General features: G+C 38.7%; 3 protein-coding genes across 3 annotated transcripts; all 3 read right to left on the bottom strand.

Moving 5' to 3' along the window:
- Positions 1–19,209: 19,209 nt before the first annotated feature.
- Positions 19,210–19,578, bottom strand: LOC138886822 (uncharacterized). Its single transcript, XM_070168514.1, has one exon. It carries the CDS (start codon positions 19,576–19,578, stop codon positions 19,210–19,212), a length of 369 nt encoding a protein of 122 aa, XP_070024615.1.
- Positions 19,579–20,055: 477 nt separating this feature from the next.
- Positions 20,056–21,160, bottom strand: LOC138886821 (uncharacterized). Its single transcript, XM_070168513.1, has 2 exons — positions 20,479–21,160; positions 20,056–20,333 (listed from the first exon to the last, which is right to left on the bottom strand). The coding sequence occupies exons 1-2, from the start codon at positions 21,158–21,160 to the stop codon at positions 20,056–20,058; spliced, it is 960 nt and encodes a 319-aa protein (XP_070024614.1).
- An 81-nt stretch (positions 21,161–21,241) lies between these two features.
- Positions 21,242–26,051, bottom strand: LOC104244273 (uncharacterized). The gene is made up of 3 exons (XM_070168512.1): positions 22,963–26,051; positions 22,147–22,426; positions 21,242–21,799 (listed from the first exon to the last, which is right to left on the bottom strand). The coding sequence occupies exons 1-3, from the start codon at positions 26,049–26,051 to the stop codon at positions 21,242–21,244; spliced, it is 3,927 nt and encodes a 1,308-aa protein (XP_070024613.1).
- Positions 26,052–26,492: the final 441 nt, after the last annotated feature.

The following is a 26,492-nucleotide window of genomic DNA, read 5'->3' as shown; positions in this document are numbered from 1 at the left end:
TTAATTACTACGATGCATTAGCATAATATGATGGTGATTAAGTAACTAAAATAATAACAATATAGTAACAATAAATTAATATGCCAAATTATATTAAGGCTAATTGTGAGCACGTGATTTTTGTTTTACGCAACAACCGCTCCAAATGAAACAAATAATAGCAATTGGTCTTGCTGTACATTTGTTGGATTTTTACGTGGCATTTTTGTTGTTAGTTATTTGTGATTTTCCCACGATTGTTTTATTCAAACAAAAAAAAATAAAAAATATATATATGTCGTAAAATATATAATAAAATGTGTGCATCCTTCATTGTATTTTGCCATTAAGTGTTTAGTATAATTAAATGTCAATGCAAGTGATAATTGTTATTTTTGAGTATTAATTAATATTGGTATGATTTTATTTTTTATTTTTTAGGAATTTTATTTTTAAGTTATAAAAAAAGGGAAATATTGGATTTGGGCCAATAATTTCAAATGAAATTAGGCCCAAAACCAATACAAACGACCCAGTCCCACAAGGCCCTCTGCAAGACGCCTAAACGACGTCGTACAGGCGCCATCTCTGTGAGCCGTTGATGGATTCAAAGGAACGGCCCAGATCTGGCCAATCCTTTACTTAAACGACGTCGTATGAGGCCTTTTAATCATAGCCGTTAATCCATTCCTTATCCTACGGCCAAGATCACTTCCCCATAACCCATGATGAACCCGATCCATTTCCACCCGGACCAACCCAAACCCCGTTTAGATGAAACGACACCGTCTCTTCTAAGCCTTCAGATCCAAGCCGTTGATCTTGATTGATCCAACGGCTGAGATCAACCCACCCATTCCATATATAAGCCTCCTACCATACCCTGCCCCTTATCCAAGACCCCAGCCTTCGTCCTCATCCCCTTCCCCTCCAAACCCTAGCCGCCCCTGTATTCTTCACCATGAAAGCCGGCGGCATAAACGCCGGTGACCTCCGCCTGAACACCATAGAACCCCCTCACCGCCCTGAATATTGATCTATTGGCCGTTTAGTTCGAATCCCTTCCCACCTTCTCGAATCTTCATTTGAAGATTCGAGTCGGAACCCGATTTACACCAATCGACCTCAACTTCACACCAGACAGTCCCCAGACCCCCCTCGTGACCAAACCATGCTTGGTTTGGTCCGAATCTAACCAGGGAAGCACGAATCCCAGATCTGATTTTTTGAACCCTAGGTTTCCTCGTGCCTGTTCCGTATCTGTTTAAGCCAAAGAGATTAAGGTCTAATGGACCTTAATCGAAGTGTTTCTCATCTGAGAAACATTTCGATTAAAGTCCGTTCAGCCTTAAGAAAGGCCTGTTCGAATCCAACCTGAGGCTCTTTGAATTTTTTGGGATTTAAGGTGAGTTTTGTTTTGTTTTCTTTTCTTTATTCCATGTGCTGATTAAAGATCTGTTCATGTTTTGTTTTAATTCGTGTTTTTGAATTTTACCAACTGTGTCCTGTCCACCTTGCCTGAACCTCTGTGTTTGATTGAGTCTTTCTCCTACTTGTTACTGATAATGTGTATATGTGTATGTGCTGTGCGAACAATTGAACTTCAAACTTTGACTGATCAACTGATTCCTCGAGTACAACTTTGTTTAGTCAGTACAATTCAAATCATGTGTTCGATACTGTTAAATGTCTGATTTTTGACTACGATTGTACATGTTATGATTAGTATAGTCAAGTCGACATATGTCGTTAATTAGTTTCGATTGTCCGAACAACAACCAATTGACCTGCTTCTGTTAAGCATTGTTTGAATCAATTAGGAACTGAGTTTAGTTACTTATAATTGTCAATTTGATTTCAGAAATCTAAGGTGTAGTATGTAATTGTAATCTGAATTGATGGCATGTGCACTTGTGCACAACATGTGCATAAAGGCCCTTTTTGAATTAAAATAGTTTGACAGCATATGCTGTCAGACTACATTTTGCTGCCCATACTCTACTTTAGTTTCAGAAATAATAAACATTACTCAAAAGTGAGTCTGCCAGGGAATATCATGGGGGTTTGTTTTTATTTAATTGTTAAGTGGAAACTGAAAAGAAGGCAGCACATGGGAGGGTGTTCTGATGGTCTAAACAGGCTGTTAAAGGGTTGATTTGAGGCTTATAAAAGGAGGACTTCCATCAGTTTAGAGGGGGATTTTTTTTTGATATACACACACACACACAGTCAGACATTGATAAGAATAGAGTGAATTGAGAGGGAACACTTTTAGGAGAGTGAAGTTCTGAAAAACAGAAAACTGGAAAAGAACTTTGTTTGATAACTCAGACAGACAAAACTAGAAATTGCATTCTTCTCTGTTGTCTTGATTTCACTGGTCTTGACCTGTTTGTTCAATACTGATTTCTTCTAAATCCAATTGAGTCTGTTGGTTGTCTGTTGGTTTACTCTGGAACTTGGTCTAGTTGGGTTCTTGATTCTACTTGCTTCGCTTGTTGCTGCTGCTGCTATTCTGCTTTCTGCTGCTGCTGACCCTTTTGCTTCCACTTCTTCTTTGCATTTCAGTATTCAGGTACACATTTCGAATCCCATGTTGGTGTTAACTGTAACAGTTCGAAAGCATGAAATGAAAGGAGTTTGAAGAAGTTTAAATGTCTGTTTGTAATGCTCATGGTATATTGATTTCTTTTGTATAAATTGATTAGTGTGTAATTCAATAGCAAAAAAAATTAGTTAGTCAATACTTAACTGAGTTTTAGCCTCTTGCATCTTAGTTTATAGTTGTTTGTTGGTATGAGGTGAGTAATGGTACAGTACGTAGAATGTACGGATAATTGACATAGCGACTGACCGGATTCCTGTTTAGCTATAATGATATGCATAGGATAGAATACTTCCACCTTACACAATGATGTTCTGTTTTATTTTAGTTTCTTTTATCAGGACCCGCTAGGCAGTATATAGGAGCACGTTCGAATCCCCATTAGTAATAATGTTAGTTTAAATTAATCAAAGAATAGTTAATCTGTTTTGATATTATGGTGTGTCAATCTCACGTTTTAGTATTATTGAATAATAGAATATAGAATGAAAGCAGTTTTTCTTTGTACAAACTCGGTCGCAATTTTCCATTCGCATTAGCCGTAAACTAATAATTAATAAGTTACGTTTTTAGCATGTAATTAATTAAGAGATTTTCTTTTATTTTAGAGACGAACTTAATAGGAAAATATAGTCACTGTAGGTTTATCCTTTTAAATAAAAATGAGACGAGCCTCGACAAACAAAAATGCACAAGCTGCGGGGCCCTCTAAATGTATATATTAAAATACTTAGAATTCGGGACAGGCCGTTTAGCGAATTTTACGGCCTTCCCAAAATAACAATACGCTAGTTGCTTTAGGCGCACCTTTAATAATTTAACCTTCTTAAACACGGGTGCACATTGATGTGACCCAAATCCGAATCTCAACGGAGTCAAAATGTGTCGACGACCACGGGTGCATTGATTGTGACGTGGTTCGAGATGCATTTTCACGACGTTGCAATTCTATAAAATAAATGATAATAAAAGCGGTTTAAACTTAATAAAAGCACGTAAGTCACAACATGTATTTAAATCAGGTAATTAGCCATTATAATAATTTAAGCGACCGTGCTAGAACCACGGGATTCGAGGGTGCCTAACACCTTCCCTCGGGTCAACAGAATTCCTTACTTAGAATTTCTGGTTCGCAGACTTCATTTGGAAAAGTCGAAAATTTCCTCGATTCGGGATTCAAGATAAACCGGTGACTTGGGACACCAAAAGCCAAACCTTTCCCAAGTGGCGACTCTGAATTAAATAAATAATCCCATTTCGAATATTGTCACTTAAATTGGAAAAACTCCCGTCGCGCATTCTTACCCTTCGGGGTGGGGCGCGCAAAAAGGAGGTGTGACAGCTCTGGCGACTCTGCTGGGGAAATCGAACCCAGAACCACTGGTTCAGGGTTCAAGAATTCGAGCTTAGAATAATTGTTATATTTGGCTTTATTATATGATATTTATTACATTGTTTTGACATAACGTGCTAACCGTTGTCTTTTACCGCTTTAATATTATCTGAACTGTATATAAACTGTGCCGAACCCTTCTATCTTCACCTCCGGGGAGAAGCTCGCTGGTCGAGGCTCCCTATTCTGTTAGTGTCGATACCTAAAATAAGAAAGAGGACGGATAAGTTACGAAGCCGGACGACCTTTTGGTTCCCGGTAAGTTGCCCCTCCTCGACTCGAGTTGTCCGCTCGGGTGCACAGTCTAGAACATCTACCCAGGTTATAAACCTAGTATAACGAAACCTCATGCCTGATCCCTAGTAGGAACGCTTATCTGCATCATGTTGCATTTGACATAGGGGACTCAACACAGGGGTTGGGTCCGTCTAGGACAGACAACCTGGAATGAAAAGACCATCCTGCTGCATCCCGTTTGTTGTGCGCATCTATTTGCTTCGGATCTGCATGTTGACCGGTTTCCGAAAAATGTCAAAAAAAAAAAATAGCAGGGTAGGGAGATAATTACTTAGTCTTTTGAAAAAAACCATGTCCGAGTAATGTCAAACCTAACCGGAATTTTCTGAAATAAAAAAAAATGAAAAAAAAGCTTGCCTTTCAGTTTCCTTTTAATCACTCTTCAAAATCCAAAAAATATATAAATAAAAAACCAAAAAAAAATTATTGTTTCATTTGTAGTACCTCTTTAAAAGATTTTCAAAATTTCAAAAAAAGAGGAAGTTTAAAATGTGTAAATATTTCCTTGGTCTCTTTTCAAAAATAAATAATAAAATGAAAAACAAAACATATAACAAAATTTCAAAAAAAAAGAAGGGTTATTCTTCTTTTCTTTAAAGGATTTTTTTTTTCTTCCCTATTTTGATCCGATCGAACTACGCGGGTCTGATTCTCACCGGATGTGAGATATGTAGGCAAACCTCATCGGTTCCGGCCCCAATTTTTAAAAATCCAAAAAAATATATTTTTCTTTAGTTCTTTCTTTATAAATGTTTCTTTAGAAAATACAAAAAAAAAAAAAGAAATAAAAAATAATATAGAAGTTTTCTTTAAACTCAAATAAAAAAAAATAAAAAAAATAAAAATAAATAGTCTCCTTCTTTTTGAATTCTTTCATATGAAAAAATGAAATAAGAATTAAAAAGCAGCAACAAAAATCCAAAAAAAATACTCTTTGCTTTTTAGTCTCTTTTTTGTAAAATGTCCAAAAAAAATATTTGAAAAATTGAATTTCAAAATATTAGGATTTTTCTTTTGAAGTGCTTTTGTAAATAAATAAAACTCAGAATTCCATATCATTTTCTTAAAAGTCCCTCTTTCAAAATTTAAGAGGCAACATCATATACATTCTTTCTTCCGTAGAAAAGGTAAAACAAACAAAAAAAATCAACCAAACACATTTTCTTTTTGTTTAAAAAATAATAAAGAAAAAAAACATTTCCAAAGTTCAAGTCAAAAGCAAATAAATTTTTAGAAGTCTTTCTTTAAAAAAATAAAACAAAAATCAAAATAAACAAAATTTTCTTTCTTCTTTTAAAGCATTTCTTTCAAAAATTCCAAAAAAAGGGTTAGTCTAGTTACTCCATTTTCGAGTCCCGAACTACGCAGGTTTGATTCTCACCGGATGTGAGATACGTAGGCAACCCTCATCGGGTCCAACCCCACCTTTTGCTAAAATAGCCAAAAATCAATAAATAAATAAAAACGTGTCAAATTTTAAATTTTGCCATAAATAAGTTGGGTGGTGTCCAACCTTCCCTTTTGCTAAAAATAGCCAAAAATATATGTCAAATTTTAAATCTGTCATAAATAAGTCGGGTGATGTTGTTTTGTCATAAATAGCCGAATGTTCCCGAAAGGGACGCCGGAAGGCTGACTTTGCATAAACAACCACCTTTGGGTCATTTTTTAAGGTTTGGTCCAGTTGACTCACACAAGCCTTAAAATCTTCGTCACCGAGGCGTTGAAAGGCCGTGTTGGCAATATTGAGTTTTCTAATTTGAAAAACGATAAAAAGAGTCATAAATAAGTCAGGTGATGTTGTTTTGTCATAAATAGCCGAATGTTCCCGAAAGGGACGCCGGAAGGCTGACTTTGCATAAACAGCCACCTTTGGGTCATTTTTTAAGGTTTGGTCCAGTTGACCCACACAACCTTAAAATCTTCGTCACCGAGGCGTTGAAAGGTCGTGTTGGCAATATTGAGTTTTCTAATTTGAAAAAAAAACGATAAAAAGAGTCATAAATAAGTCAGGTGATGCTGTTTTGTCATAAATAGCCGAATGTTCCCGAAAGGGACGCCGGAAGGCTGACTTTGCATAAACAGCCACCTTTGGGTCTTGTTTAGTATTTTTTATCCAGTTGACCCACACAGCCTTAAAAACCTTCGCCCCGAGGCGCTGAAGGGCCGTGTTTGCAACACCAGGTTTTTATTGTAATTTGAAAAAAAAACCAAAAAAATAAAATAAAGAGTCAGCGGTCGGGTGAATACCGTTTGAATTTTGTCATAATAAGCCGAGCCAGCTTCGGTCGCGTCTTAAACCGTTCTTGCCGAAGTAGCCTTAGAGTATCTTTCAGTTGTCGAAAGGTTATTTTCGTAAAAGAACGGACAAGTTTGTAAAATGATCCTCCCCGGCCTCAAAATTCATGTGAAATTTGGAAGGGGCCACGTTTGCAAAAATAACCATTCGATTGCATTTTGTGAGTGTTGAAACCCAATTTTTTATTATGAAGAAAAAAAAAATGTTTCATGCTTTTACCTTTCATTCGGCCCGAACTACGCAAGATCTGATTCATGCGGGGTCATGATACGTAGGCAATCTCCATCGGATTCGATCATAGCTATAAAATAAATTGAAAAAAAAACTGAAAGAAAAGGAAAAAGAAAATCGAGTGAAAAAGAAAATAAAAAAAAAAGAAAAAAAGAAAAAAAAAGAAAGAAAAAAAGTGCAAAAAATAAAAGAGCGGCAAAAACAAGATCAAGCGTGACTAAAGAGAGGCAAGAATAAAAGAAAAGAGGTACATAGTGAAGAGGGCTAGTTTAGGGTCGTGATGAAACATGCAACCCGTTCAAACACATGGTAAAAGCGTTTAACTGTTTAGGTGCATTGCATCCCATCTTGCGATTTCCTATATGTTATATGCTTCAAAACTAACAAGGTTGTGTGTGTGAGTAAATTAGCCAGGTTCTGTTCAGGTGATTGGTTTTGTTGGTATGCAGTGATGAGCAGCCTTGCACGCGGCCACAACATTATACACAAAATTGAGCTCCACCTCCCAGAAACGCCCATCCTTACCAAGCTCCATATAGTCCCCAATCAAATGTTCCTCAGTACAATCCTCACCCAAGAGAGTCTTTCAAAAGGAATCAGTTTACCTCTGTTGGTGTATCATACTCAGGCTTGTTCCAAAAGCTAGTCAGGCGAAGTCTGCTGTAGCCAGTGGCCCCAAATCGGCCAAACACCGAGTCCCCCCTCCCCGCATCGAGCTGATACTAGATGTGAATGCCACTGTGGAGCAGTGGGGCACGGTACAAAGGACTGTTGGTCATTGGACCCTCAAAATGGCAGTTGAGGACTTGATTGAAGCTGAAAGAATCGTTCCCCGGGACGAAAAAGTTCCTAATATGATGAACATTCCCCTGCCTACTCTCACAAATGGGCCAATAGATGGAATGATCTGTGAAGCTGAGGAATTTGATCCGACACTGTAGGCTATTGCAGCCATTGCCGAGATAGAAGAAAAGCAAAAAAAAAAAACGATTGTCAAGCTTGAAAGTTCCCCATCAGACGGGAGTCTCGGTAGTCAGTCTTGCTATCCTTTCTGCATCTGGATTGTCTCAGGATGTGATCCAGATGTTTTACTTTATTGTCTTACTTTCCAATGTAAACCCTTCTATCTTCAAAAAATAAAAACAAAAAAAAATCATCAAAAAAAAATAAAAAAAAAATAAAAAAAAAAAATCAAATGAAATTGATATTTCATTTTCCCGGAATGTCTCTTTTCTTAAATCTTGTCAATTTTCTCATTCTCTTTTAGTTCTGTTAAATGCAGATTTCAATAATATGACATGCTTGCGGACTTCATGCCCGGATCTTAAAACTCTGTCAGACCTCGAAATAATGAATCAAGAATTGGGTTGCAATGAAGAATAGCTTAAGGAAACAAGACAAAGAGTTGGAACAACCCAAGGAAAATTGACTCCCGAAATTGGAAAGGTCCATACATTACAACAAGAGTACTGCCAGAAAGAGTGTGTTGTACTTGGGACACATCGAAGGAAACGTCCTTGAAATAACTGTCAATGCAAGTGCAGTCAAAAGGTACTATGTTGGATCCTTTTTATAATAAAATCTCTTCCGGTTGAGATGACGAAGGCTTTCATTCTCGCTACCCAAACACTATCAACCCTTTGCAAAACCCATTTGAGCTGGTTACTCTTCTTTGATTACCCTCTTTGGAAACCTGAAAATATTATTGAAAATAAAATGAAAAAAAAATTGAAATGAAAAAGAAAAATGAAAAAAAAAAGAAGAAGAAAGAATTGGAAAAATAAGAAAATATATATACAAAAAAGCAAAAAAAAAAAATCCCAAAACAAAAGTTGCCTGAACTACGTTTGACTTGATTCCGAAAGGATACGTAGGCAACCTCTCCTTGGGGTTCAGTCACACCAAAACAAAAATCCAAGAAGTCCCCCAAAAGTGAGACTGGGGCAGGAGTTATAATGGTTCGGCAATGATCCCGACCAAAAGGTTCCAAAGTTGTAGTTCAATCCAAATTCCTTTTACCCCAAACCTTGTTTAAGTCCTTTGATCAATCGGCAAAGCGGTTCAAAATGGGAGGATGGAGTTATTTGGACCTGATACAACAAAATGAGAATAATAAAATGAGAGAGTCTTATTGGTGAAAACCCACACGGGCACCGTAAGACGATGGTAAGCAGAGAAAATCAAATGAGAAGTCTTGTTAGTGAACACCCACACGGGCACTATAAGGAGATGGTAAGAAACGAAATGAAAATGCCAGCTCGTGAAAACCCACAAAGGGCGCCCATGACCGAAAATGAGATCCTCACAACCACCGTCATCAACAGAGTCCTAGCAAGGTTCCTCGGTATTCAAGGCAAAGTTGTGATAAATTTTTGGGAGTCAGACGGTTTACACAAATCAGGCATCCAGTCCAAAAGGCATGTCATGTTCATTGAAGTCCGCATGTACTCCAGATAAGTCCTTCTCTCCTTTCCCCGAAAGGGACACTTCTAGTTTTAAACTCATTCTCCATTCAATTATTTGTTTCTCTTTGAATCCCTTTTGGTCTAACACTGTTCCAAAACCAAGACAAAGAAAGGATGGCAAGACTGATTTACAGGGCTTTCGTTGGATACACGCTAATGTGCAAAGGGCACCCAGCCTCAGCAGGGGGCATCAAGACGACCTCGACTGGTCATGGCAGCCTATAAAGGCAATTGAAGTTGAAAGGTTTGGGTTTCACATGGTTAATCGCCTCCACGAAGGAAATCCCCACAAAAAGAAAAAAAAAGAAATCCCCACAAAGCCTCCCCTTGTAAAAATTCCCCAGCAAGCTTGCCCCAACAAATCCCCAGCAAGTCCGTTCTGTACAAATCCCCACAGAGTCTCCCCTTGTACAATCCCCCACAGAGTCTCCCCAATATATATATAAAAAATATATATATATATATATAAAAAAATCCCCGTTGGAATTTCCCCAGCACATCCCCAGCGAGTCCCTTTGTAAAAATTCCCCAACAAGCTTACCCCAACAAATCCTAGAAAGCCCGCTTTGAAACAAATCCCCAGCATGCCCCGTTGTACAAAAATCCACACAAAGAATCCACTTTGTAAATATTCCCCCCCACAAAGCTTCCTTTTGTACAAATCCCCACAGAGTATCCCCAATAAAATCCCCGTTGAGAATCTCCAAGCAAGATGGGACACAAAAAAAAAAAAAGAGAGCCTTACGAGGCAAATCATCACAGAATCTGGAAATACAAAGCCAGAGAAGTCAAAAGAGTTTCGCCATTTGAATCAAATCAATGGCAGGATTTCGCAACAGGAATGAGGACGCAACAAAGCAACTGGGAACGATCAAGGTCATCGAACCGACCGTCATTTCCAAACTAACAATTGTTCTTTGTCTGAAAAGTTGAAACATGTATAATCCAAGACAACCGTGCAAGAAGCAGGTGTCGCCCGAAGAAGGAGGTACATGGGTACAAGAAATATCTTGGCAATAAGGAACTCACTCGAAAGGTAAGTTTCCACGAGACTCCCTTTCATCTTCTACTAAAACAAGAAAATCCAAAAAAAGGGTTAGCTAGCATTCTCGAACTTTACCCCCAACCAGTCAGCATTAGGGTTTTAAACCCTAAACTGAACTTTTTTCAGCCAGCATTAGGGTTTTAAACCCTAAACTGAGCTTTCCCATACAGTCAGCATTAGGGTTTTAAACCCTAAACTGAACTTTTCCAATTAGTCAGCATTAGGGTTTTAAACCCTAAACTAAACTTTTTCCTTTAATCAGCATTAAGGTTTTAAACCCTAAACTGAACTTTTCCTTTTAGTCAGCATTAGGGTTTTAAACCCTAAACTGAACTTTTTCCATTCAGCCAGCATTAGGGTTTTAAACCCTAAACTGAGCTTTTCCATGCAGTCAACATTAAGGTTTTAAACCCTGAACTTAACTTTTTCCTTTAATCAGCCTTAGGGTTTTAAACCCTAAACTGAACTTTTTCCATTCAGCCAGCATTAGGGTTTTAAACCCTAAACAGAGCTTTTCCTTCCAGTCAGCATTAGGGTTTTAAACCCTAAACTGAATTTTTCCTTTTAGTCAGCATTAGGGTTTTAAACACTAAACTGAATTTTGCCTTTAGTCAGCATTAGGGTTTTAAACCCTAAACCGAACTTTTTCCATTCAGCCAACATTAGGGTTTTAAACCCTAAACTGAGCTTTTCCATGCAATTAGCATTAGGGTTTTAAACCCTAAACTAAATTTTTCATTCAGCCAGCATTAGGGTTTTAAACCCTAAACTAAGCTTTTCCATGCAATCAGCATTAGGGTTTTAAACCCTAAACTGAATTTTTCCTTTAGTCAGCATTAGGGTTTTAAACCCTAAACTGAACTTTTTTCCATTCAGCCAGCATTAGGGTTTTAAACCCTAAACTGAATTTTTCCTTTAGTCAGCATTAGGGTTTTAAACCCTAAACTGAACTTTTTCCATTCAGCCAGCATTAGGGTTTTAAACCCTAAACTGAGCTTTTCCATGCAATCAGCATTAGGGTTTTAAACCCTAAACTGAATTTTTCCTTTAGTCAGCATTAGGGTTTTAAACCCTAAACTGAACTTTTTTCCATTCAGTCAGCATTAGGGTTTTAAACCCTAAACTGAGTTTTTCCATGCAATCAGCATTAGGGTTTTAAACCCTAAACTGATTTTTTTTTCTTTCAATCAGCATTAGGGTTTTAAACCCTAAACTGAATTTTCCTTTTAGTCAGCATTAGGGTTTTAAACCCTAAACTGAACTTTTCCCATTCAGCCAGCATTAGGGTTTTAAACCCTAAACTGAGCTTTTCCATGCAATCAGCATTAGGGTTTTAAACCCTAAACTGAATTTTTCCTTTAGTCAGCATTAGGGTTTTAAACCCTAAACTGAACTGTTCCATTCAGCCAGCATTAGGGTTTTAAACCCTAAACTGAGCTTTTCCATGCAATCAACATTAGGGTTTTAAACCCTAAACTGAATTTTCCCTTTGGTCAGCATTAGGGTTTTAAACCCTAAACTGAATTTTCCTTTAGTCAGCATTAGGGTTTTAAACCCTAAACTGAATTTTTCCTTTGGTCAGCATTAGGGTTTTAAACCCTAAACTGAATTTTCCTTTTAGTCAGCATTAGGGTTTTAAACCCTAAACTGAACTTTTCCTTTCAGACAGCATTAGGGTTTTAAACCCTATACTGAGCTTTTCCATGCAATCATAAACCCTAAACTGAACTTTTCCTTTCAGATAGCATTAGGGTTTTAAACCCTATACTGAGCTTTTCCATGCAATCAGCATTAGGGTTTTAAACCCTAAACTGAATTTTTCTTTTAGTCAGCATTAGGGTTTTAAACCCTAAACTGAACTTTTCTTTTCAGCCAGCATTAGGGTTTTAAACCCTAAACTGAATTTTTCCTTTTAGTCAGCATTAGGGTTTTAAACCCTAAACTGAACTTTTTCCTTTCAGTCAGTCTTAGGGTTTTAAAACCCTAAACTGAACCTTTTTCCTTCAGTCAGCATTAGGGTTTTAAACCCTGAACTGAACTTTTCCTCTTAATCAGCATTATGGTTTTAAAACCCTAAGCTGAACTTCTCCCCAGTTGGTCGGTATTAGAGTTTCAACTCTAAAACTGAACTTCTCCCCAGCTAGTCGGTATTAGGGCTCCAACCCTGAACTGAGCATTTTTATCTTCCTTAATCAATTTTATGAACTTCCTAGCGAATAATTCACGAAATTTTCCTAGTGAAACTGGGGCAGAAAATTTCGTTCGTCTGTTTGTTTTCTCCCGCAGGTCTAACCTCGAGCCACACGGATCGAAACGACCCACGAAATGAGTCTCAACCCAGAATCAAATGAGAAAAAGACAAAAATAAAAAAAAGAAGATGTCCCGAGATATCGGAGTAAATGGAAGGCGGATCGACTCCAACATTTGATTAAGATCCAGAACTCTGCCAGTCACGCCTCGCTCAGCATCCCAAAGAATAAGCAAGTACCTACAACTCGCAAGCATCAAGGTTCGGATCGAAGTCTACAAGCAAAATCAGCTAAGACCCAAGATCAAGTCGCAAAAGAATCATAGATAGGGATCTTGTAACTAGCAGTTGACATGCATATAAGTATTTAGTTCAGTTTCAATATTTCTTTGGTTGTAATAAGGCGGTCAGTAAAGCAATGATAACAACAGCAACAGCAGTAACAACAAGCATTACAGTCCCATGGTAGTCCCAGCTACCGGAACTTCCCGAACTACATTGACCTGATTCCTGTTTAGCCCAGGATATGTAGGAAATCTTTGAAGCAAAGATTCGGCCAGATCTTTCAAAACATGCTTCACACGGAGTAGTCCATAGGCAAAAATCGCTCATATCCGCTCACTTTATCTTTGCACGAAAACCCTTCGTGTTTCCGAACAAAGAGGGGCAGCCGTGAGCACGTGATTTTTGTTTTACGCAACAACCGCTCCAAAAGAAACAAATAATAGCAATTGGTCTTGCTGTACATTTGTTGGATTTTTACGTGGCATTTTTGTTGTTAGTTATTTGTGATTTTCCCACGATTGTTTTATTCAAACAAAAAAAAAACAAAAAAAATATATATGTCGTAAAATATATAATAAAATGTGTGCATCCTTCATTGTATTTTGCCATTAAGTGTTTAGTATAATTAAATGTCAATGCAAGTGATAATTGTTATTTTTGAGTATTAATTAATATTGGATGATTTTATTTTTTATTTTTTAGGAATTTTATTTTTAAGTTATAAAAAAAGGGAAATATTGGATTTGGGCCAATAATTTCAAATGAAATTAGGCCCAAAACCAATAAAACAACCCAGTCCCACCAGGCCCTCTGCAAGACGCCTAAACGACGTCGTACATGCGCCATCTCTGTGAGCCGTTGATGGATTCAAAGGAACGGCCCAGATCTGGCCAATCCTTTACTTAAACGACGTCGTATGAGGCCTTTTAATCACAGCCGTTAATCCATTCCTCATCCTACGGCCAAGATCACTTCCCCATAACCCATGATGAACCCGACCCATTTCCACCCGGACCAACCCAAACCCCGTTTAGATGAAACGACACCGTCTCTTCTAAGCCTTCAGATCCAAGCCGTTGATCTTCATTGATCCAACGGCTGAGATCAACCCACCCATTCCATATATAAGCCTCCTACCATACCCTGCCCCCTATCCAAGACCCCAACCTTCGTCCTCATCCCCTTCCCCTCCAAACCCTAGCCGCCCCTGTATTCTTCACCATGAAAGCCGGCGGCATAAACGCCGGTGACCTCCGCCTGAACACCATAGAACCCCCTCACCGCCCTGAACATTGATCTGTTGGCCGTTTAGTTCGAATCCCTTCCAACCTTCTCGAATCTTCATTTGAAGATTCGAGTCGGAACCCGATTTACACCAATCGACCTCAACTTCACACCAGACAGTCCCCAGACCCCCTCGTGACCAAACCATGCTTGGTTTGGTCCGAATTTAACCAGGGAAGCACGAATCCCAGATCTGATTTTTTGAACCCTAGGTTTCCTCGTGCCTGTTCTGTATCTATTTAAGCCAAAGAGATTAAGGTCTAATGGACCTTAATCGAAGTGTTTCTCATCTGAGAAACACTTCGATTAAAGTCCGTTCAGCCTTAAGAAAGGCCTGTTCGAATCCAACCTGAGGCTCTTTGATTTTTTCGGGATTTAAGGTGAGTTTTGTTTTGTTTTCTTTTCTTTATTCCATGTGCTGATTAAAGGTCTGTTCATGTTTTGTTTTAATTCGTGTTTTTGAATTTTACCAACTGTGTCCTGTCCACCTTGCCTGAACCTCTGTGTTTGATTAAGTCTTTCTCCTACTTGTTACTGATAATGTGTATATGTGTATGTGCTGTGCGAACAATTGAACTTCAAACTTTGACTGATCAACTGATTCCTCGAGTACAACTTTGTTTAGTCAGTACAATTCAAATCATGTGTTCGATACTGTTAAATGTCTGATTTTTGACTACGATTGTACATGTTATGATTAGTATAGTCAAGTCGACATATGTCGTTAATTAGTTTCGATTGTCCGAACAATAACCAATTGACCTGCTTCTGTTAAGCATTGTTTGAATCAATTAGGAACTGAGTTTAGTTACTTATAATTGTCAATTTGATTTCAGAAATCTAAGTTGTAGTATGTAATTGTAATCTGAATTGATGGCATGTGCACTTGTGCACAACATGTGCATAAAGGCCCTTTTTGAATTAAAATAGTTTGACAGCATATGCTGTCAGACTACATTCTGCTGCCCATACTCTACTTTAGTTTCAGAAATAATAAACATTACTCAAAAGTGAGTCTGCCAGGGAATATCATGGGGGTTTGTTTTTATTTAATTGTTAAGTGGAAACTGAAAAGAAGGCAGCACATGGGAGGGTGTTCTGATGGTCTAAATAGGCTGTTAAAGGGTTGATTTGAGGCTTATAAAAGGAGGACTTCCATAAGTTTAGAGGGGGATTTTTTTTTGATATACACACACACACAGTCAGACATTGATAAGAACAGAGTGAATTGAGAGGGAACACTTTTAGGAGAGTGAAGTTCTGAAAAACAGAAAACTGGAAAAGAACTTTGTTTGATAACTCAGACAGACAAAACTAGAAATTGCATTCTTCTCTGTTGTCTTGATTTCACTAGTCTTGACCTGTTTGTTCAATACTGATTTCTTCTAAATCCAATTGAGTCTGCTGGTTGTCTGTTGGTTTACTCTGGAACTTGGTCTAGTTGGGTTCTTGATTCTACTTGCTTCGCTTGTTGTTGCTGCTGCTATTCTGCTTTCTGCTGCTGCTGACCCTTTTGCTTCCACTTCTTCTTTGCATTTCAGTATTCAGGTACACATTTCGAGTCCCATGTTGGTGTTAACTGTAACAGTTCGAAAGCATGAAATGAAAGGAGTTTGAAGAAGTTTAAATGTCTGTTTGTAATGCTCATGGTATATTGATTTCTTTTGTATAAATTGATTAGTGTGTAATTCAATAGCAAAAAAAATTAGTTAGTCAATACTTAACTGAGTTTTAGCCTCTTGCATCTTAGTTTATAGTTGTTTGTTGGTATGAGGTGAGTAATGGTACAGTACGTAGAATGTACGGATAATTGACATAGCGACTGACCGGATTCCTGTTTAGCTATAATGATATGCATAGGATAGAATACTTCCACCTTACACAATGATGTTCTGTTTTATTTTAGTTTCTTTTATCAGGACCCGCTAGGCAGTATATAGGAGCACGTTCGAATCCCCATTAGTAATAATGCCTAGTGGTTAATTCCCTTAATCTAGCCTAAATGAGTCTAGTTTAAATTTAATTCAAGAAATGTTTCGGATGTAAGCATAGCATTTTGTCAGCTCGTATGTAATTTCTTTGTCAAATTAGAACATTTCGCATAAAGTATGACATTTTTTTTACTTTATAAATAATTAATCAGAAATTGATAAGAATTAGGCCAAAGCATATACTTGAATTAACATGTATCTTTCTTCTTCTATTTTAGACTGAACATAATAAAAATGTAGTCACTGTAGGTTTATCCTTTTAAATAAAAGTGAGACGAGCCTCGACAAACAAAAATGCACAAGCTGCGGGGCCCTCTAAATGTTTATATTAAAATACTTAGAATTCGGGACAGGCCGTTTAGCGAATTTTACGGCCTTCCCAAAATAACAATGCGCTAGTTGCTTTAGGCGCACCTTTAATAATTTAACCTTCTTAAACACGGGTGCACATTGATGTGACCCAAATCCGAATCTCAACGGAGTCGAAATGTGTTTAACAATTACGGGTGCATTGATTGCGACGTGGTTCGAGATACATTTTCACGACATTGCAATTCTATAAAATAAATGATAATAAAAGCGGTTTAAACTTAATAAAAGCACGTAAGTCACAACATGTATTTAAATCAGGTAATTAGCCATTATAATAATTTAAGCGACCGTGCTAGAACCACGGGATTCGAGGGTGCCTAACACCTTCCCTCGGGTCAACAGAATTCCTTACTTAGAATTTCTGGTTCGCAGACTTCATTTGGAAAAGTCGAAAATTTCCTCGATTCGGGATTCAAGATAAACCGGTGACTTGGGACACCAAAAGCCAAACCTTTCCCAAGTGGCGACTCTGAATTAAATAAATAATCCCATTTCGAATATTGTCACTTAAATTGGAAAAACTCCCCTCGCGCATTCTTACCCTTCGGGGCGGGGCGCGCAAAAAGGAGGTGTGACACTAATAATTGTACTTTATTTTAAACATCTTGAGTCTAGAAAAAAAATATATAACAAATATTTTGGATAAATATATTTAGTAAATTATTAAGAATTAGGAAGCATAGAGAAATAGATTAGGAAACGAAGGGCCAAAATTGGTTGTCAACAACTGCCCCTCTTTGATCGTGGACGATGAAAGAGTCTTCGGGCAAAGATATTGACTTAATGGACAATTTTTTCCCGACTTGTAAGTATGGATCAGAGTGTTGAAAGGATTATAAAAAAAGAAATTTGGAAAGCTTATGAAATGAAAAGAAATTTTAAAGAGTTATGGTCGAACTCTGATTTCTGAATCGCCCACATACCTCGGGTTTTAGGAGGATCAGGTCGTATATAGTTCTAGACTGATGTTGCCATAGAGTAGGACCTAACGATTGATGTTGATCCTAAAATGTTGCCCCGGTGTCAAATTATGGAGACAAAGGGTGTTAAACACTGGGAGTCATGATTGAAAGAAAATGTTTCGAAAATAAAGATTTTTGATTAAGATTTTGGTAATCAAGCAGATTGGAATCCGAAAGTAGATCTTTGACTTTGCTGGCGAGTCTGATTTTCTTTCCAACAAACTGCCACAGTTCACTGCTTAGATAGAGTTTCACGTTGTGCTATATAACCTGCTAAGCTCAATAGACTAGGTAAAATTGTTTAATAAGCGAGATATAAAAAATTATAAAATTCAACGATGAATTAGAAAATGAAGCATTCAACCGCATGATGATAAAAATGAGGCATTTAAGCCAATGATTGATGAAAATGAGGCATTTAAACCAAATGATGATGCATTTTAGGTGAATTTGAAAGCATTTGCTTTGTGCGTTTGCAAGCAATGATATAGTACTTTTGAAAGCATTTGTGCAGTGCATTTGCGGTGCCTTTGAAAGCAATGGTGCAGTGCATTTGAAAGCATTTATGTTATGCATTTGAAAGAAATGGTGCAATGTATTTGAAAGCATTTGTGCAGTGCATTTGAAAGCAGCGGTGCAGTGCATTTGTGGTGCATTTGAAAGAAATGGTGCGGTGCATTTGAAAACATTTATGTTGTGCATTTTGCAAGCAATGGTGCAATGTATTTAAAGCATTGGTGCAGTGCATCTGAAAGCAGTGGTGGAGTACATTTGTGCTGCATTTGAAAGCAATGGTGCGGTGTATTTGGAAGTCAATGTGCAATATATTTAAAGCCATGTACGATGCAGTTTGCATTCAAATGTTAGTGGATGAAGAGTAATGACCGTTAGTGTAAAATAAAATCTTGTAATCTCAGGGTCATCATCGTTCCGTAGGTGTAGTTTTCTATAAAATAATATAAAGAAATTCAAACCGCTTGACCAATGGTCTTGGTAATTATACTCGTTATTGATTTTTTTTTTTGCTTCCGCTATCTATCTATCTTGAAAATCTGCATTCAAAGAAAAATTGTGAGGTTTGGGGGGAGGTTGATTTGTGTTGACTTTGATGCTCTGGCCTTTAATAATACTGTGCTTCCAACTTTGTTTGGAATTGCACCCTCCGCCCAATACAGAATCTTGGCAAACGAATAGTTAAGAGATTTTGATGAAAAATAAATTTTAATAAATAAAACATGCATAAATATACGATTTTATAAAAATAAAATTGTTGTCGAACTCTGCATTGTGACATGCTTTGTGAAACAAAGTGAGCGTCCTCATCTGAATTCCTGTATTCATCTTGTTTGACCATATTTTGTCGATGATTGATGCCTCCTCATGATGATGCTTTCAAAAACTGCCCCAGTTTCCAACTTGGGGGGAACAATGAATTTTATACTGAATCCACATGGCTGCCTACGTATCCCTTCTTAAACGGGAATCAGGTCAAACGTAGTTCATTTACATTTAAGAAGCATTTCATAAAAAAGAAAGGCGTTGCTAGATATGCCTCTAGATGTAGTATCTCTTGACTACATCTGCGTTGATGGGCTTGGGCCACACTTCTCCATCCATTTCTGCTAGAATCAGTGCTCCTCCAGTCAATACTCGATGCACCATGTACGAACCTTGCCAATTTGGTGCAAACTTTCCTTTAGCTTCATTTTGGTGTGGGAATATGCGCTTCAAAACCAGTTGCCCCGGTTTGAACTAATGTGGTTTCACTTTCTTGTTGAAGGCTCTGGCCATCCTGTTTTGATAGAGTTGACCATGACAATCTGCATTCATTCTCTTTTCGTCAATAAGCATTAGTTGTTCGTACCGATTCTTCACCCATTCTGCATTGCTCAGCTCGGCTTCCTGGATGACCCTCAAAGATGGTATTGCAACTTCTGCTGGTAATACGACTTCAGTTCTACAGACCAGAATATAAAGCGTTGCCCCAGTTGATGTTCTGACTGTAGTGTGATATCCAAGGAGAGCAAATGACAGCTTCTCATGCCAATGCCTGTAATTATCAATCATCTTCCGTAATATCTTCTTTATGTTCTTGTTGGCTGCTTCAACGGATCCATTCATCTGAGGTCGGTAGGGAGTGGAATTTCAGTGAGTCATCTTGAACTTATCACATATTTCTTGCATCAAGTCACTATTGAGATTGACTCCATTATCGGTAATGATTGACTCAGGAATTCCAAATCGGCAAACGATGTTGTTGCGGACAAAATCTGCTACCACCTTATTTGTAACTGACTTGTAAAAAGAGGCTTCTACCCACTTTGTAAAGTAATTAATAGCTACCAAGATAAATCTATGCCCATTAGAGGCGGCCGGCTCAATAAGGCCAGTGACATCCATGCCCCAAGCTGCAAACGACCAAGGAGAACTCGTCACATTGAGTTCATTTGGTGGGACTCGAATCAAATCACCGTGGATCTGATACTGATGACATTTCTGTACAAAACAAATGCAATCTGTTTCCATGGTCATCCAAAAGTAACCTGCTCGTAGAATTTTCTTTGCCAAAGTAAACCCATTCGTGTGAGGCCCACATATTCATGCATGTATCTCTTCAATCAGCTTGGTTGCTTCCCTTGCATCTACACACCGCAACAGTCCTAAATCTGGGGTCCTCCTATATAGGATTTTACCATTTAGGAAAAAGTGATTTTCCAATCTCCTAAGCGTTCTCTTCTGGGTACTGGTTGCTCCTTTAGGGTAATCCCTTGTTTTGAGATACCTACTAATGTCATAATACCATGGTTCTCCGTCTGGATCTTCATCCACATGGAAACAGTAAGCTGGTTCATCCTGCACATTCACCTTGATGGGGTCTATGCAGTTCAGTTGCTAAAGAATCTGCGAACTCATTTTGAACTCTTGGAACATGCTTGAAGTCCACATTGATAAACTTCTTACACAAATCCTTTACACAATGTAAGTACGGTAGGATTTTTGTGTTCTTTGTATTACACTCACCTTGTACTTGATGAATTAGCAAGTATGAATCACCTATAACTAATAACTCTTGGATGTTTATATCAACGGCCATTCTAAGCCCAAGTATACAAGCCTCATATTCCGCCATGTTGTTGGTGCATGGAAATCGAAGTTTCTCTGAGATTGGATAATGTTGTCCAGATTCTGAAACTAGTACTGCTCCAATTCCGACTCTTTTGAAGTTTGCGGCTCCATCAAAGTACATTCTCCAACCAGAATATGCTTCTAAAAGGTCTTCTCCGGCGAACAATACTTCTTCATCTGGGAAGTACATCCTAAGTGGCTTGTATTCTTCATCCATAGGATTTTCTGCGAGGTGGTCAGCTAAAGCTTGTCCTTTGATGGCCTTCTGAGTAACGTACACGATGTCAAACTCACTTAGCAAAATCTGCCACTTTGCCAGCTTCCCTGTAGGCATAGGTTTCTGAAAGATATACTTGAGTGGGTCCATTCTGGAAATGAGATAAGTGGTGTATGCTGACAAGTAATGCCTCAACTTTTGTGCAACCCAAGTAAAGGCACAATATGTGTGTTCCAACAAAGTATATCTTGCTTCATATGGTGTGAACTTCTTGCTCAAGTAGTATATAGCTTGCTCCTTCCTCCCAATTTCATCATGTTGCCCCAAAACACATCCAAATGCATTATCTGATACAGACATGTATAACAACAACGACCTTCTAGGTTCCGGAGGTACCAGCACCGGTGGGTTAGATAAATATTCCTTGATCATATCAAAAGCTCATTGACATTCCTCTGTCCATTTGGTAGTGGCATGTTTCCTCAGTATCTTGAATATCGGCTCACAAATCACTATTGATTGGGCTATGAAACGACTGATGTAGTTGAGGAGACCAAGGAAGCTCATCACGTCCTTCCGATTCTTTGGAGGTGGCAGGTCTTGGATAGCCTTTATCTTTGAAGGATCCAACTCTACGCCCCTTCTACTGATAATGAAACCTAATAATTTTCTAGCTGGAACTCCGAATGCACACTTTGCGGGATTCAACTTCAAATTGTATCGCCGCAACCTATCAAAGAACTTCTTCAGGTCTACCAAGTGATCTGAACTCTTCCGTGACTTGATGATGACATCATCCATATAGACCTCAATCTCTTTATGGATCAAGTCATGAAAAATAGTTGTCATAGCTCTCATGTATATAACACCTGCATTCTTGAGTCCAAAAGGCATCATCCGATAACAATACAACCCCCAAGGTGTGATAAACGCTATCTTCTCAGCATCATCATCATCCATCAAAATCTGGTGGTAACCGGCAAAGCAATCAACGAATGACTGCAACTCATGCTTTGCACAATTATCATGAGTATGTGAATATTTGGAAGTGGGAAAACATCCTTTGGACTAGCCTTGTTGAGATCCCGATAATCCATACATATTCTGATCCTCCCATCCTTCTTTGGTACTGGTACTATATTGGCCAACCAGGTGGGGTACTTCATGACTCAGACGACATTTGCCTTAAATTGCTTGGAGACTTCTTCTTTGATCTTCAAACTTAAGTCCGTTTTGAATTTTCTTGTTTTTTGCTATATCGGGGGACAAGATGGATTCGTTGGCAACTTATGGGAAACAATATTAGTGCTTAAACCAGGCATGTCGTCATACGACTAAGCGAACACATCGACGTATTCTCTCAGAAGATCCACATATTTCTCTTTTTTTGAAGGTGTCAAATGGACATTAATTCTTGTTTCTTTTATAGACTTTGAATTCCCCAAATTTATAAGCTCTGTTTCGTCCGAATTTGGTTTTGACTTGTTCTCAAACTGCTCAAGTTCTTTAGTTAATTCCGCAGGCGGCACATCTTCTTCATATTCTTCAAGATCTTGCTTGTTATTTTGTTCACTTATTTCATTGCATGTCACATTCACGGTGTCAGCATTTTTATTAATTTGTTTGCTGAAAAATAAAATAAAAAAGAAAGAAAATTAATAAAGATAAAAAAAATTTAAATGTAAAACGAAAAAGCATATTCAGATTTTGCATTTAAGCTTCCAAAAGATTGAGGCAAACAACATAAAAATCATTGACACGATTCAAGCCTCAATTTTGAATCATGTTGCTTAAAAAGTACTAATACAATCCATCTACCAAGACTCCCGGCGAACCGGGGACAGGGTACAAGTCCAATTGTTCAAAACATCTCCAGGTGCGGCATCCCAAATAGTTGGCGTCTCAGAGCAATCTTTCAGAATCATATTGCAATCGGCAATGAATAGGTCCCTGATTCCTTCAACGAGGTCGTCTTCAGCATCTTCATCTAGCTCATGAATAGTAACTGTCTTGGGAAATGACTGGCCCAGCAGCGGGATAGGACAATGTCACTTTTCTTTTTGAGGCGAGCCTCCGAAACTTCTTTTGGAGTGGGTTCGTATCCTAGGTCAAAAGTGTTGTTCTGCCCCGGTAACTGAATTGGCTCCACTATTCCATGCAACCTTGCTCCAAGTCCTCGACCAAGATCGAAACCATTCTTCAACATTTCTGATGCCACTATCACGAACACACTTGGCAACTTTATCTCTTTACCTCGAGTAATAGTCACAATTTCTTCAATGTGGAAAGTGGCTCCATCCAGCCTCTCCACACTTTCAATGATAGGGATTGAATTCCTGAGGTAAATGAGGTTGTTTGCTTCTCCATGAATCACAACTTCCTGGTGATTCCACACAAACTTCACGTTCTGGTGCAAAGTGGAAGGGACTGCACCAGCCATGTGAATCCACGACCTTCCCAACAACAAATTATAAGTAGCAGATATGTCTAACACTTGAAATTCAATGACAAACTCTACAGGCCCAATTTGTAATGCTAAGTCAATTTCACCAATAGCGCTCCTTTGCGCTCCATCAAAAGCTCTAATATTCACACGACTTTCACGAACTTTTCCAATGGCAGTTCCCAAAGCTTTGAGGTTACTGATAGGACACATATTGAGTGCAGAACAAATATCGATCAAAACCCTAGAAACACACTTATCCCTGCACTTGACAGTGAGATGCAATGCTTTGTTGTGACTTAGACCTTCAGGGGGCAATTCATCCTCGTGAAAAGAAATCTTGTGGGCTTTTAGAATTTGGGCTACCATAGTTTCCAAATGTTCACTAGTTGTCTCGGCTAGAACATATGCTTCATTAAGTAATTTTACCAAAGCATTCCTGTGGCTATCGGAACTCATTAATAATGACATGAGGGAAATTTGAGCCGGCGTCTTCTTCAGTTGGTCTACAACAGAGTATCCGCTACATTGCATTTTTCTCCAAAACTCTTCTGCTTCAGCTTCTGTCACGGACTTCTTCTGGTTGTTATCCTTACTTGAAGCTTCTCGTGATGCTTCTTCAGGAACATAACACCAACCGGATCTCGTCATACCTGCAGCAACAACTTCTACAACTAATTTTACCTTTCCTTTGTTCCTTACATCAGACTGATAGTCCCAAGGAACTACTTTGGTTCTAAATGAGGGTGTATGAGCAACTAGTGCCATGATCTTGGGTTTCGGAGGGAGTACTTCTACCTCAATTGGTGCTCGCACTTGCACTGTGATGACAGGAGCAATGAAGGTAGATGACACAGCCTTTTTCTCGTCTTCAATTGGTACAATTGTTCCTTCCAAATTCCAATCTTCATCGGTAGATATCATGTTAATACCAGTATCATCGTGATTTGGAAGAGGGTTGTTGTTCACATTCGGGGGAGCTCCCTTAAGCTGAATGGTTCCTGCTTTGATCAACTCTTCAATCTTATATTTGAGAGTAAGGCAATTTTTTGTGTCATGTCCAGTCACACTAGAGTGATATGCACAATGCTTGGTCCCATCATACCATTCTGGGAGAGGGTTAGGAACTCTTCCTGGGACTGGTTGGAGTACTCTTGCGGCTTTCAACCTTTCATACAACTGGGCTAAAGGTTCAGCTAGGGGAGTATAGGTTTTGGCTAGTTTTCTTTCAAAGCTCGGGCGAGGTCTAGGTGCATTTGGACGATTTTGTGATTGGTAGCGGGGTTGAGATGGATATGTGGGTTGGTAATATGATGGATTCAGGTGTGTGGGTGCTCGGGGTGGATAATAGTTTGGTTGGGCATTATAAACAGGATAGGGAATGGGCGAAGGCTGGTAATAAGGTTGAGGAGTTTGGGTGTATGGGCTATAGTATGAAGGCTGGGGTAACGGGTTTTGGTCGGTTAATATTTGGTTGGGCCTGCGGTCTTGGATGGTCATAACGGCAGATACTTCTTTCTCCTTCTTCTTACTTGCTCCTCCAATAGTTCCTGATTGGATTGCCTTACTCATTGCTTGTAGTGCTGCCAAGTTTGTAATCTTTCTAGATTTGAGACCTTCCTCTATAACGTCTCTCATCCTAACAACTTCCGAGAATTTCTGCCCTAGCATGCTTATCAATCTCTCATAGTATGTTGCATCCGTTTGAGATCGAATAAAGTTAGTTGTCATCTCATCCTCTCCCATCGGGGGTTGGACTCTTGCTGCTTCTGCCCTCCATATCATGGCATACTCTCTAAAGGATTCTGTTGTTTTCTTCTTCAACGTCATCAAATAGAATCTATCTAGGTTGGTCTCTGTGTTAAATCTGAATCTGTCCATGAATTCTTGTGCCATAACTCTCCAGTTGCGCCATTTCTGTGGGTCTTGACTTGTGTACCAATCAAGGGCTTCCCTTGTAAGACTCCTTATAAAAAGTTTCATCATGATAGCTTCATCCTTTTCCACTCCAACTAACTTATCACAATACAACCTCAAATGAGCTCGTGGATTTCCTTTTCTATCAAACATGTCAAATTTTGGTACTTTATATCCTGCGAGTAAATCGACATCGGGATGGACACATAGATCCTCATATTCCAAACCTTCCATACTCCTAATGGTTTTCAGACTTTTGAATGCTTCCTTTAACTCACGGATCTCCTTCGCCATATACTCGTCGGCTTTGTCTCTTACTTCTTTTTCTGCTTCCTGATACTGATACATTTCAGGGTGAAGTTGGTGAGGCATAGGGGTAGTAAAAGGTTGTGCTTCCACTGCATATACCGACGGCACATGCTGCATGTTAGGAATAGCAACGTGTGCCATCGGTAGGTGTTGGGTTACATGGTGGTTTTGAGTGAGCGGGGTGCTTTGGGCTAGTAGTGGTTGGGAAACATATGATGTGTTGAAAGTCGATGGGTTGGCTTGTTGCGGGTTAGCATGTGCATTAGTGGATGTTGGCTTGTAGTTGTGAAGAGGAGGGTTTGGTGGAAGGTGTTCCGGGATAGGTGAGTCAAAAGATGGGAAAGATGGGGGGATATGTGCGTTTGTCCTTTCTTCAGGAAGTGGTGTGTTGAGGCTGATAGAAAGATTGGTAAGGTTCCGAAGCCTTTCAATTTCACCTTGCAGGTTAGCCACTTGTTGCGACAGCTGGGCGATGTGCTCATCACGAAGGGTAACCTCCCGTCCTTCCGAAGCCTCAGGTTCGTCTCTTTGAATGGTGACAAGTCCCAAGCCTGTCATATTAGATGTGTTTGAACTAGTCATGTTGGTAGATGCTCGTGCCTTGGATCTCGTGAAGTATGGGTGTTCAGCCAGTTCACAGTCAACACAAATCAACCTTGGGGAGTAATAAAATAGAAAACCTTTAAAAAGGAAATAAAAGAAAATGTTAGTAAGTGGTGATTAGATATAAAAGCAAGTATATCACATAACAAACAAATCACGTAATAATACAAACAAGTCAAGCAATGTTAAGCGTTTCCTGGTATGCACGGGACCTCTTTGTGCCAGAGGTAGGCCTAGCAAAAATTTGAGAGATAAACACACCATTATATATCATTCCATTGCTCCTTAATGAACTTTCATTGAATACCAACATCGCCTTAGTCTAAAACGATTACAATGGCATAGCCTTAATTAAAATAAAGATTACAATATAGTTCTAATCTAATTGACTCAGGATGGTTCTCCATTTCCCCTTAGCCT

The sequence above is a fragment of the Nicotiana sylvestris genome, chromosome 3 (genome assembly GCF_000393655.2).
Source record: "Nicotiana sylvestris chromosome 3, ASM39365v2, whole genome shotgun sequence".
Taxonomy (NCBI): Eukaryota; Viridiplantae; Streptophyta; class Magnoliopsida; order Solanales; family Solanaceae; genus Nicotiana; species Nicotiana sylvestris.
The sequence above is the reverse complement of the archived record's forward strand: the minus strand, read 5'-3'. Positions and strand labels throughout refer to the sequence as shown.

Excerpts from the sequence above, each read along its gene's own strand:
- LOC138886821 (XM_070168513.1), bottom strand. The coding sequence starts at position 21,160 with ATGTCTGTATCAGATAATGCATTTGGATGTGTTTTGGGGCAACATGAT. Across the intron at positions 20,334-20,478 it reads GCTAATTCATCAAGTACAAG|ACCCCATCAAGGTGAATGTG; the intron begins GTGAGTGTAATA and ends TGAACTGCATAG.
- LOC138886822 (XM_070168514.1), bottom strand. The coding sequence starts at position 19,578 with ATGAATGGATCCGTTGAAGCAGCCAACAAGAACATAAAGAAGATATTA.
- LOC104244273 (XM_070168512.1), bottom strand. The coding sequence starts at position 26,051 with ATGACTAGTTCAAACACATCTAATATGACAGGCTTGGGACTTGTCACC. Across the intron at positions 22,427-22,962 it reads GGTCGAGGACTTGGAGCAAG|CAAACAAATTAATAAAAATG; the intron begins GTTGCATGGAAT and ends TTTATTTTTCAG. Across the intron at positions 21,800-22,146 it reads TTCTGAGAGAATACGTCGAT|TCATTCGTTGATTGCTTTGC; the intron begins GTGTTCGCTTAG and ends CATGAGTTGCAG.